Source organism: Cornus florida, unplaced genomic scaffold, assembly GCF_030987335.1.
Source record: "Cornus florida cultivar Cherokee Brave unplaced genomic scaffold, ASM3098733v1 CherokeeBrave_3.0.0_Hap2_Chr05, whole genome shotgun sequence".
In the NCBI taxonomy this organism is placed as follows: domain Eukaryota; kingdom Viridiplantae; phylum Streptophyta; class Magnoliopsida; order Cornales; family Cornaceae; genus Cornus; species Cornus florida.
In genome coordinates, this window is record NW_026775575.1 from 115136076 (window position 1) to 115149077 (window position 13002).

At 36.1% G+C, this 13002-nt stretch overlaps 2 protein-coding genes across 3 annotated transcripts in view; both read right to left on the bottom strand.

Moving 5' to 3' along the window:
• Positions 1-1226: 1226 nt before the first annotated feature.
• Positions 1227-2010, bottom strand: LOC132308814 (splicing factor 3B subunit 6-like protein). Its single transcript, XM_059807053.1, has one exon. The coding sequence runs from the start codon at positions 1798-1800 to the stop codon at positions 1426-1428; it is 375 nt and encodes a 124-aa protein (XP_059663036.1). The 5' UTR covers positions 1801-2010; the 3' UTR covers positions 1227-1425.
• A 467-nt stretch (positions 2011-2477) lies between these two features.
• LOC132308812 (TATA-binding protein-associated factor BTAF1) overlaps positions 2478-13002 on the bottom strand; it is a 35340-nt gene continuing 24815 nt past the window's right edge. For both annotated transcript variants that reach the window (XM_059807050.1, XM_059807049.1), the window contains exons 19-29: positions 10825-11363; positions 8758-9250; positions 8608-8676; positions 6461-6565; positions 6140-6367; positions 5674-5937; positions 5534-5583; positions 4581-4690; positions 4429-4511; positions 3342-3551; positions 2478-2998 (exon numbers count right to left, since the gene is read on the bottom strand). In XM_059807050.1, the coding sequence (XP_059663033.1) occupies positions 2828-2998; positions 3342-3551; positions 4429-4511; positions 4581-4690; positions 5534-5583; positions 5674-5937; positions 6140-6367; positions 6461-6565; positions 8608-8676; positions 8758-9250; positions 10825-11363 (2322 nt within the window). In that variant the 3' untranslated portion in view covers positions 2478-2827. The remainder of the gene's footprint in view (positions 2999-3341; positions 3552-4428; positions 4512-4580; positions 4691-5533; positions 5584-5673; positions 5938-6139; positions 6368-6460; positions 6566-8607; positions 8677-8757; positions 9251-10824; positions 11364-13002) is intronic.

Here is a 13002-nt window from a genome sequence, read left to right on the forward strand (position 1 = left end):
CTCGGTAATTGCCCGGTACATATGGGAGGGAGATTGCATGTGCCCGTGGTGGATCATGGGGTGCTCTAAGAGGGTCCAACACCACCATCGACAAAAAAATAAAAAACATAAAAATAACAAAAATTTCAAGTACCGTACAATATCACATAAAACTCTCATAATATATAGCTTTTGTTTACCCTTCAAAAAAATATATATATATAGCTTTTGTGAACTACCTTGTTAAACAGCCTATATTGCATATATCATCATTTTACTATGAAAATAAAAATACAATATTGACAAAAAAGGAGGATGATATTTAGCAACCCTCTATCCTCTAGGAATTAGGTTCATGAAACATAGAGAATCTTGACTAGCTGTTTTTTGGTGAAAATTTAGCAATATACCCCATCTCCAAGGGCTGACAGGAATTGGCAAGGGTGACCCCTTCTGGGAAACTGATCAGCGATGGTTTTCTTTTTAGTTCATCCATATTTTCTTGACACAAAAGAAAGTGCGAATGCAAAAATTTGGATCCTTCGGCTCCTTGGGAAAAACTAGGGGAAAGAACATGGAGGTTGCATTTTCTTTGATCCTAAAGCATTGTGTTTGTCAGAACACAAAGACACCATAGTTGATACTCAATACTCAATCTTCTTATATAACAAAGTGAAGCACCATATTTGATACAGTACTCAAACTTCTTATATAACAAAGTGAATTGAGTAAATAATATATAAAACTTTAAAATCCCAGTTTTTGATTTTTTTATTTTCTAATTGTGTGCTACACCGAGATTGTCTCAAAGGCCAATAGAACATCTCATGCATGAATTCATCCACCACCACAACTATATGTCACCATAAACAACTATCCTAATCAAACCCACCAGTTCAGCTATACTTCATAGGGTAACAATTTCGAACTTGCATAAAATTGAACTGAGCAAATCATAAAATTAAGGTAAAGCAACTTGCCGGATTTTAAAAACCTAATTTTGTAGGAACTCCGTTCTCCCCTGCATTTCACTATCAGATACACTTACAGAATAAATTTCACAAACAAACAAGACTCAAATCATATCTAACTGAAAGCAGAAATCTAAAAAAAAAAAAAAAAAAAAACCCTCCACATTAGCTGTTTAGATTCATCACAAATCTGCTTTCTCTGTTGCAGAAACTCCACAACCCTTTTTGTATGTTACCAATATCATCAATTCCATCAGATGAAGATTACAAACTAGATAATACTAAAAATAAACAGAGACTAAAATTTCACAAGCAACCATATATGAATGTCTTGTTTAGCTCGTTTCTAATCCGAAATTCTCATATGATTGCCTACAACATCAATTTGGAAGGAATTTTCAATGTTACAAAGTCCAGAAAACACAAACCAAAATGGTGAAGCTATTCTTGTTAGCATAAATAACAGAGTTTTGGTTCACTTATCTTTAGTGGAAACTCCGTACTTCTCCTGGAGCTTGGTGATCTCCTCCTCCTTCTTCTTCTGGTCGAACTTCTTGCTCATCTTGGCCTGCTGGTAGTAGAGAACGATGAGGTACCTGTTGGCGACGTTGAAGCCTGAGAGGTGGTCGACGGCGGTCTTGGCGTCGTAGATGTCCTCGTAGACGACAAAGGCAGTTCCTCGAGTGTCCTTGTTAGTGCCGATTCGGATTTGCCTTATAGCACCGTACTTGCCGAAGATATCGTACATCTCTTCGCTCGAGATGTTGAACGGTAGGTTTCGAACGTACAACACTCGATTCACCTCCGGTGGAAGCCTCGCGTTGGCCTTTCTCAGGCTGATTGTCGCCATCTTTCTATCAGTTTCGATTTCGATCTGATGGATGATGGATCAGAAACTAGGGTTTTCAGTTAAGGTTGAGACTTGAGATTAGACAACGACGACACAGGTATATAAATATATTTGGGTCCACCGTCCACGTTGAAGTTAGAACCGGACTTGAATGGTTAGAAGGGGACGTAATTTTTCTAATCCTATTGACTACCCTTGGTTTTTCTTCACACTTCTATCATGGTTTGGATTAAGGGCAGCCGGCAGCGTCTTATTTGATTTTATATACTACCATATATTTTTTTTAATTTTATTGACACTTGAATCAGGCTTCATTAAGTTAATTTCTTCATTAACTCAAAACTATTTGATATATCCATCTATATCCTTACAAAAGTAACAAATAAAAATTAATTAGCTCCTAAACGCAACATTAATTTTTTCAAATTTCAAATTCAATACACTAAATTCTCTCCTATTCTAAATCCAATCATAACATGAGTCACAATTACATAATTTACGCTAGCAGATTACTGAAACAAAACAAAACAAAAACAAAGAATAGAATTTTGGAGTCGACATTCAGGCAAGGGACTAACGTAACATTTAGCTAGGGTGCCGTGGTGCATATGGATGTGTGTGAATATATGTAATAAACTGATACAACATTCACAATTCCACTGCCTCAACGGATCACATTTCTCCAGCAATATGATTTTATCTTTTTAATTCAAATGGAGAACCTGAATGTATATACATCATCCAAAATTTACAATTTTCCCTTTCTTGCCAGGGTTACTCCTGGACTAACTACTCAACCATATTTTTTTCATGAACTCGCACTCATACATCGCAGCATATAGAAGGAAAGGGTAAAAAGAATTATGGCTAAACTGTCAAAATCTGGGGATCTGACTCCTAATATACAATTCTGTACACATGGTGCGCTCCTAGGGCTCAACCGTTCAAGCTTTAATTAGGAACTAGCTCGAACTTCTTTCATAGTGAGTGATCCAAAACTTTGCCCGGATAAATCAGACAGCTACGATCAGCCATTTAGCTTAGCTAAGAACTGGTTCAGATTGTACTCTTCAGTGTACTGCGATTGATCCCAAAGCTCCTCAAGTCCACCGAGGATGGCCTTTAGTCCCTTCCCGCCACCCACAGATTTCGGGACTCCATCAAAGTCCGCATCAGAACCCTTCGATGCAGTAGAACCCTGAAACTCAGACATTTCATGATGAGGACAAGAAAAAAAATATCTGGAAGCATGCATCTCCACAACTTTAAAATAATTCAACGGCACGTTAACTAGATATTATCCAGTCAATTTCTTTGAATTCAACATTTTCTTAATGTTATATTATTCTAACTAGCATATAATGATCTAATGCAGCCTTGAAATGGATATGCCCAATAAGGTTTCAATTATTAAGGCCTCCAATATGTTGCATATGAAAATACATCTTCGCCTCACACAATCCAATTCTGGATGACAGACAAGTAGTTCACACCATTGGGTCATTTCACACACACGCAACATCAACTGAAGTTAGTAATACCTTTTTGCTTTCTGCTGATGTAAATAAATCAAGCAATTGATCTGTATTCATCGTTTTCAGACTAGCATTATCCGCATTAATAACAGCATTAGCAACTGACATTTTGAACTTTTGGAGGCTCATAACTTTCTCCTCCAGGGTTCCTCGCATTATAAGTCTATGAACATTCACAACTTTCCGCTGACCTAACCTATGTGCTCTGTCCATTGCCTGCATGTGGTGTAATTATTTGTTAGAAGGGTATAAACATTCAATCTGCCATCACGTTAACTTTTACAGTACAAAATGCCCAAAGGAATACCTTCACACACACACACCCACACACATGCATGCAGAGAGAGAGAGAGAGAGAGAGAGAGAGAGAGAGAGAACCAATTGATGAAATGTTAAGCAATATATGACGTTTACAAAACCTGCTAGAAATTTCAATGTCAATGGCATTTAGTCAAAAATATCAGACCCAACTTCTGAAACACCAATTCAAAGAGTGGGGTGATCAGAGAACTCTTTTAAGACCAAACAAAAAATTTGCAAGGCATGGTACATGCATGGTATGTACATAATGAAGCGGTCAAGTATAAAACACATATAGGTCCAGTGCACTGTCGTTCAAAGGATTTGAGTTACAGCGATGACACTACAAAATATTTAAAATATCAAAGCAACATGGCACCATTTTATACAGTCCATGAAGCTGAAGTCATTTCTGAGGATGCTTTTGCTTTCCAGACAAGTGAATCGGAAGTTTGTTCAGCAGTAATTAGCCAGTTCAAAGCAGTTCTTTAAAATCCATTTTCAGAAAAATATTGGCAGGTCACTACGGCTAAATCCTTAAAATACGCAACAGTTGAAACAGGCAGATCCATTGGTGCTCAATAGAAACTGAAGAATTTCTCATCACATTTAGTGGGACATATGGTTGAAAAATCACCACAAGCTCCACATAACAGGCATGAAGAACAAATAATCCCAGTTTAGCAAAAGTATTATGAAGAAAAACACAGCCTTTGATAGATCAATGTGGAGTATACAACTTACCCCACTCCGCCAAAAAAAAAAAAAGAAAAAAAAAAGGAATCATCTTTACCTGATGATCTCGCATCGGATTCCAGTCATGCTCCATGAATACAAGGGTGTCAGCTGATGTCAAGTTCAAACCAAGCCCACCAACTGCAAATGGTGACTATAAATGAGTAAAGGAAATCCTAACCCAAATCTGTACAGAACAAACAATAATACCATGTGTTGTAAGCAGCAGTGCATCAATAGTAGGGTCTGAATTGAAATTTTTCACGATATCAAAACGCTTTTCTGGTTCAACTGATCCATCCAGCCGCAAGTACGTGACACTGCATTTGAGAAAGCATAATACTATTAGAAAAAATTAATCGTGTCAATAAACGATGAGATCTTTTGAAACATTTTACAAAGATTTAACTTTAAAAAAACATAAAGTTGATCTTCGTTATAACACATTGAACTGTTACAACAGAAAATACAGGTGCAATTTAGACAATGTGCTCTTAGTGAAAGTCAAAACTCACTTCCCCCCTCCCTTCTGATAAAAGCTGCTTCTTCACCCAGCTAGTCTCTTTTCAGATATTTCTAAAACTCAATGACACATGATTTTATACATATATGCCACATCCAAGGGTGACCCTCCAGTAGACTAAGAGAAGAATATTCATCTTTCTACCCTGATTTGTGATTTTACCACAGATAAGATAACAGAAATAGAAGGCACAAGACAAAAGCAATTGAATCATATTCTCAAAGGAATTGGAGATAACATGTGTATGTTTCAGAATTTCAATCCTTCAATGGATACAGCCTATAAGGAATTGGAGATAACATGTGTATGTTTCAGAATTTCAATCCTTCAATGGATACAGCCTATAAGGAATTGGAGATAACATGTGTATGTTTCAGAATTTCAATCCTTCAATGGATACAGCCTATTACTAATCGTTGTTATGACTATTGACACACCCAAAAGATTTCGACTGTTTCAGTATATTTCTGACAACAAAAACATCATTTCAGTTGCAGAAATTAGAATTTTCAGATTCCTGCTCATGTTTCTTTGCATTTGGCCAAAAACAGGGAATTTTTTTTTTTTTTTTTTTTGTTTAGTGAATTTAACCATCACCTAGAATTGCTTTTCCATTAAGTTAAAGGAATAGAGAACTCACTTCTTCATATGCACCTGAAACAAGTCTTTTTCAATTATGTCCAGAAAGGCCTGCATAAGATGTCATAGTTAGTAATAGATATAAGAAAACACAAAAGACTGATTTATATGGAGATCTGTCAAACAAGGAATTAATATTACCTTATGCTGCGCAAATATAAGAACTCTATGCTGCCCAACACAAATGGAGCCTTCAAAGCTTGAGGCATCCACGCCTATTCCACATTCTTCCAGGATCTGCTGAAGAGCAACTAATTTAGGAGAATGGTGCAGCTTATGAAGTTCTGAATTTATGTCTGTATTGGCAGGGAGGTGTTCTGACAAATGGCATGTGAGTGAATCTGGAATCATTTCACCAGTGACAAGCAATGGATGGCTGCAAAGTTTTAGCAAGTATTGAAGTGCCTGAAACATAAAAAATAGGTCACATTAGGTAAATCAAACAAGAAAAACTTAAGAGCAAGTTGCTAAATTACCTGAAAAACACCAACATGCCAGTGGCCTAGTGGTACCAGACCCCTACTTCCCAAAGGGAGGTCAGGGGTTCAAGCCTCGGTGGAGGCATGTGTGTGTGAGTACCAACTAAGAAAAAAAAATTAAAAAATACCTGAAAAACATGTGAAGATGCTTTTGGTGAAGCACTATTTCCTTCTCCTGTATCCGCGTCATTTAGCTTTACCATACTTGATATTTCTTGCTTGACATGCGAACCAGAAAACTGTTCATAAAGTTTTAGCTGGACAGGACTTAGGTCACAGTATCTGTCCTGAATGATTTTTTCTGGCAGATCAGTCAAGACTTCATCTTTTGTTCGCCTGAGGAGGAAAGGCATGACCTATTGGATAAAAAAATTTAGATGCAACGGGAAATACAATAATTCTTATAGAACATTGGCCCCACCGTTTAAAATAAAATATTTAAAATCTACCTGCTTGTGCAAGGCTTCCATGGCAAGTGCACCCGCTTCAGCATCCTTGGCAGAACATTTGGAATCTCTAGCTGCCACCAATGGTTTTCCATAAGTGGCTTGGAACTGTGAAGTGGCACCAAATGAGTTGTCAATAGGTATATACTGTAATAGAAACACAAAATGAAACTAAAAGTGCCCAAGACTGACTGAATAATACAAGAGGACGGTGCGGACAGGTCTTGTCCATGATACACACGTTTATCAATTTATAACCCATCATCAAAACCAAAGCATATCAGTAAAATAGTGAAGAGCAATTTAAACAGCCTTTGAGGCTGAATCTATTTAATTAAGCAGGTAGACAGTGACACTCTTGCCGTGAATGACCTTGAAATTAGGTCACTGGTTGATCTCAATGAAGAAACAAGCGACCAAATCCTAATTAAATAATATTTTTGCAAGAATGCCATCTATTTCTTTTCTTTGAACACAAGGCACATGGTTTGTAAAGACCCATTATTCTTTTACTACAATGTCCGGACAAGTTATTATTATTACAATTTAATTAACAGAATTACCCTCTTTATATATATATATATATATATTGATAAGTTAGAATTACCCTCTTTATATTTAACTTCCAGATATGTGCCAACACCCAATCCTTTGGACACGTAAACACTCCATCCATGTCTCTGTATCCTGACCTAAGTTTCAAATTACCTTAGATTTTCACATACGGCAATAAAGCAACTAAGAAATTTCAGTTTTTGAAAGAAAAAGTACACACCATATACGACTAAAAATTAATTCCTGCAAGAAAAACGAATTCTTAATTTAAAAGGAATATTGAAAATTGAATACACCAAACATTATTTCACATTCGAATTCCTTTCAAAAAAAAAATTTCTGTCAAAGGGCTTCCCAATTGAAAGTCTTCTAGTCTTAGAAAGCTCCTGCAAACACTAGCTTCATGTTCTGTGGTGGAAAAAAGAAAAGAAAAGAAAGAAGTTCCATGCATTTTACTTTAAAAAGTGCACTTCAGTATGCAATTAGGGTATTAACTCCAAGTCTTACTATGAGATGTCTGCTAATTATGGTGAAGTTAATTTTCCCTCAATGTGGTGCCTTCTGTGGGTGATTTGTTTACTAACACAAAAATAGGCATATAATGTGTATCCATTTTTATAGACACATTTGATCAATAGTTAAATTATCATGCATCTTCTACATTTAAATGCCTGTATATTTCCTCTCGATGCAAATAGAAAGCCAAATCTAGATGGACAAGATCCATGACAAGATGTAAATAAAAAATGAAATGGGTAGATCCAAAGACCAAATAAAATCTATTTGGATGTACAAAGATCAAGTGGGTAGATCCAAAGATCAAAGAAAATCAATTTGGATGTACGAAGATCAATCACTTCTATTGTAAAAAATTAAAAAATCAATTAAAGCAAAATTGGAGAAAATAAAATCCATCACAAGATGTGCAAGACCCAAAACCAACAGCAACCAAGCCTTTTCCCAATTACTTGAGGTCAGCTACATGAATCCTATGTTTCCATTCCATTCTATTCAAGGCCATAGCCTCAGTCAATACACACATCCTATCATATCTTTCTTTACTAACTCTAGCCACGTTAACTTTGGTCTTCCTCTTCCCTTAGTATTACAGTCAATGTGGACTATGTCACTTGGTGACTAATATAAAAAAGGTGCCCACAACTAATATAATTTCTTATGGTCATTCGGATGTTATTTTAAGCCTCACAGCAGCCATATTTCCAATTATATCTAGAATTTACTTAAATATCCAAGTTTGAAAAACATAATACAGAAATTGATGGATGCAAAGTTCAAATCCACACTGATTTCAAATAAAGATTGACAGTGAGTTTGCATAAACAATAAAAAATTCCACAACCTTCCTGCCATATGATCTTCAAAAATGTCTTTCTTACTTTGTATTCTTAAAGCTTGCACGTGTATTTAAAGCTTAATAACACTTATCTTCTCCATAAAAAAGGTACTCAATTGAATAGCTTACAGAACAAGAATAGAGACCACATGAATTGGACATTCAATAAATTTTTTATTAAAAAAAAAGTAGGTATACCACATATAACAAACAGAAAAAACTCAGATGAAACAACGCATACTTGTTTCTCCGTTCCAAGAAATCCCGGCATCAGAAAGTCAAAAAGTGACCACAGATCCAAAACGTTGTTCTGTAATACGAGGCATAACACATGTCAGGCAAACTGTAAATTATTGTCAATTCTAACAGAATGCTTACACTAGCAACAAACCTGGATTGGTGTTCCACTCAGTACAAGGCGGTGCTGGGCCTTCAACCGTTTCACAGCACCTGTGATTTTAGACTTTGAGTTCTTGATGATATGCCCCTCATCTAAAATGCAATAGTTCCAAGAAAACTGTCCAAGAGAATCAATATCTTTGCGGACCACATCATATGATGTTATGATTACATTATAGTTATCAAATTGGCCTCGAAGTGCAATGCGCTCTTGAGCAGAACCAACATATTGTAGTGGAGATATTACAGATGCATCAATGAACTTCTCTATCTCATAGACCCAGTGACCGACAAGAGTTGATGGGCAAATAATTAATGATGATGGAGAATCCTCGCTATTTCTTGTGGCACGGCGCTCGGCTATGTCAGAGGCCACGATTGCAGATGCTTGAAGAGTTTTGCCAAGGCCCATATCATCACATAAGATTCCATGAAGGTTAAAACGCTTCAAAAAGGATAACCAGTTTATACCTTCCTGTTGATACCTATAAGCACCAAAGAAAACATTATAGCTTGCAAAAGAAAATAACAAGCCTCTAAATCAAAAAATACGTAAGTGAGGATGCCCAAATGAGGATTTGACCCAGGACAAGTCAGAAGTTTACAATTAAAATGAAAAAAAGTGAAATATTTATAAATAAAAAGGAAAAAGAAAAGAAAGCTCCCATAATGATATTGATATTCACAAAAGCCATTTGAAAAGAATCCAAATTGCAAAAAAGACTCAGTAAAGAGTGACAAAAAAAGTATCAGAATCTGTAAACCTTCATAGAATTCCTTTATTTGATGAAGATTGCCTAGACACCTCCAGAATTTACACCACTGGTTAACGTTTAATGAATGTAATTCTCAAATTCAAAAGTGCATCCTATCTTGTGAAAGAAAAGTTACAACCTACACGTAAGGATGGAAATTAAGAAGAAGTATTCAATAGCAAACTAAAAAGGTCACTTCACGAAGAATCCTACTACAAGCAACCTACAGGAAGGACTACTTCAAGCCTAGTAAACCAATTACTAAGAAGGTTGTTCAATAACTTAGTAGACCTTCTAGAAATAGATATTTAAAATGGTATATTCACCATACCCCGTGCCTTTTAAAAATTACAAGATAGGAAAGTATGATCCATAAACCAGCCCTCCTATGGCCTCTTTGGCTTAGGAGTTGGGCTTGTGTGGTCAACCCCTAGGTCTAGAGTTCAAGGATTGGTGGAGAGAAGAGAGAAAGTATGATCCCATAAGCCTCATTCCTAAATAGAATATCGATTTTGATTTTTCTTGGGCTATGCTGGCATGTTGGCTGCTCTTTCTATAGCATATGAAGATTGACTGTTTCACTATGTCAAGTAGCAACCATGGTGCAAACATAAGAAGTAGCTAGATGGATGGACTTATTTTGACGAGGACAAACACTAAAACCTTTTAGCACCCGCCCCCCATCCAAAAAAAAAAAATCTAATAACCATTTCAAAGTCAACCAAAAAATTTCTACCATATATTGCAGCTGCTAATAAGACTAACAAATAAATAAATAAAAAGAACTAAAAATCACATTTCACTGAAACTACACTTTTTCGATCACCAATCTACTAAACAAACTGAACATAACTTAAACCTGAGAGAGTTTTAACAGATAGGGAGTCCTAAATGGGAGGTAACTCAAAATGCAACTATAGAATCAAAACTTTTATAAGTTATGTGATGTGCGTCCTGTCATGGTAACATTGATCACAACACCGGTAAAAACACACTGTACAGATCAGATAGATTATATTAGCCGAATATATAAGAACTCTTGCTATGATATTATGATTTTTATAAACTGTAGTATGTCCATCCTTGTCAAGCAAATATATCAAGAACTCTTAGGCTGATATTACAATGTCTATAGAACTCTAACAAGTTCCTTTCCTGTTAATAATGGTTATTTAGATCGTTTCATAGTACCATGCAGAAGCTATCCAAGTGATGATCTTGAATCTTTATCATGAATGCCACACAGAGTGTAAAACACATGCACAAATAAACCTAAATTACAAATCTTCAGCTATGAAAACTACCTTCGCAGGGTCACTTTCAGTTCAATGGAGAGCTTGTAATCATCAATATGGGAGTTGTCAACTAGTTGCTCCAGAAATTGTGCATCTTCTTTATTTCTAGACAAACTTTCAGTTAGTCCAACAGGTGGGGTGAGGCCACGTGCTAATGGAAGAAGAGGTACGAGGGCAGCAAAACTATGTGTCACACTCTGTCTCACAGAATGATCACAATCACTCATACACCTCAGAAGAGGAACAACTAACAAAGGAGCATATGGGACCAGCTCAACACCCAATCCCTGAACAAGCAAACTGACAAGCATGCCAGCTCCTTGTCTAGCATCTACAGATGTCATGTTGCCTAACATAGGAACTACATTTTCAATTACAGCTGCCATCACATTCTCAGTCATTGATTTGGCCATTGATGTGATACACCTGGAAGCAGCTAATCTCACAGCAATATGGGAATGACGAACGCAATTGAAAATGCATGGGAGAAGTGTGAGCAGCTTTGGCCTCAACGCCACATCCAGCCTAGGAGCAATAGAACGTACGACCTGCCAATCAGATTTGATAAGAAAACTAAGGCAACAAGAAATAAATTTATGATCAGAATCAAAGGAAAGCACTAATAAAGGATATGAGTAAAGTTGGTCCCAACTGATTATTAAGTTAAAGACTATTACAAGATGGTATATCCATACATCTATTAATACAACCGCAGACAAATGCATACACAGTAATGCGCATACGCACGCATATATTGAGAGAGATTTCAATGGTAGTGCAACGAAGGGGAAAAACAAAACTAAAAAGGATTGAGATATAAAGGAAAGACAAGATGGCATGTATTCTGATGGAAGCCTTGTCCTCGTCAGATATTCTGATGGAAGCCTTGTCCTTGTCAGAGCATAATGACAAAAAAGGATTCATCTAGCTAAACTCTAATAGCTGGGACGAAGATTTGTTGAGTTAGAGTAAATTACTCTATATCCAAGTAATTTACAAACAGTAATATGGCAGTGAACTATACATGCAGCCTGGCTCTTATGGTACTAACCGTCTGCAAGTCCTAAAACATGCTTGCTGTCAAAAGATCAGGCATCAGATTAAATTTCATGCATCAAGTGCATAGTAGTATTTCTCATAAGTTTACCTTTCCTCATATCAAAGATACACACCCACCCCCAAATCAACAATAATGGAATGAATGTTAGAACTTAAAAATGCAAATCAAATCTGAAAACATCAATACTCACAAATATTCCCAACCTATCAGATAAAATAAATAAAAATAAGGCTCCTCTAAATGCTAAGAACCCGGTTGTCCACAACCCACTTTAAAGGATGAGCTCTCTTTTGATCAAGGGTTAAATAATCAAGACCGTTTTCTACGTGTGAAAAGAAAAAGGACAATAGCCAATATTGTTCCCATTAATTAAGAATGCTGGAAAGTAGATTGGGTCAAAGGACCTAATTGTTTTCCACATATGAAATCCAAATTATCTTATAATTCTCTGTTTCTAGTTCCAGCCTCGATAAGGAAACTAGAAAAGCTTCCGAGATACTTCCTACTGGGAGATATATAATATAAATTCAAAATAATTTGTAAAAAACGAAAAAATTGGTTGTTTATTTCCATGAAGCTCGGACGAATAACTTTGCAGGAGAGTAGAACCGTTTGAGACATTCTACTCCATAAGGCACTACAAGCATGAAAGGTGGACAACGTTGCAGCATTCTTTGGCATCTTTTATGATTTTCCTTCTTTTTTGTGTGTGCGCGCGCGCATTCTGTAAACTAATATAGATATGGAATTCTGAACAAAATATCTGAGAGTATTCTAACAAAAAACACCAAGTCCAAAAACAGCTCAAGAGACACGATCTCTTTTCCAAGGATTTAGAAAAATAAAAACAGAAAACTAGCAGGCAAAATTCCAAATGTCCTCAACATATAAATGTAAGCAGTATGTTCAAATTTAACTCCAGTACTGATCTATCATCCCAAAACTATGTTGTCCTAAACCATAAATTTTCAAAAAGATTCAAGTAATAGAAAAAGCTTCACCAAAAACCATGAAAACTAATAAAAAGACAATTTCAGAAACCAGTAACAATCAACTTACCGATCACAAGGTTCAACTTATAACCAAACCAACAAAAGAACACAAAAAATAAATGAGAATAGAATTGA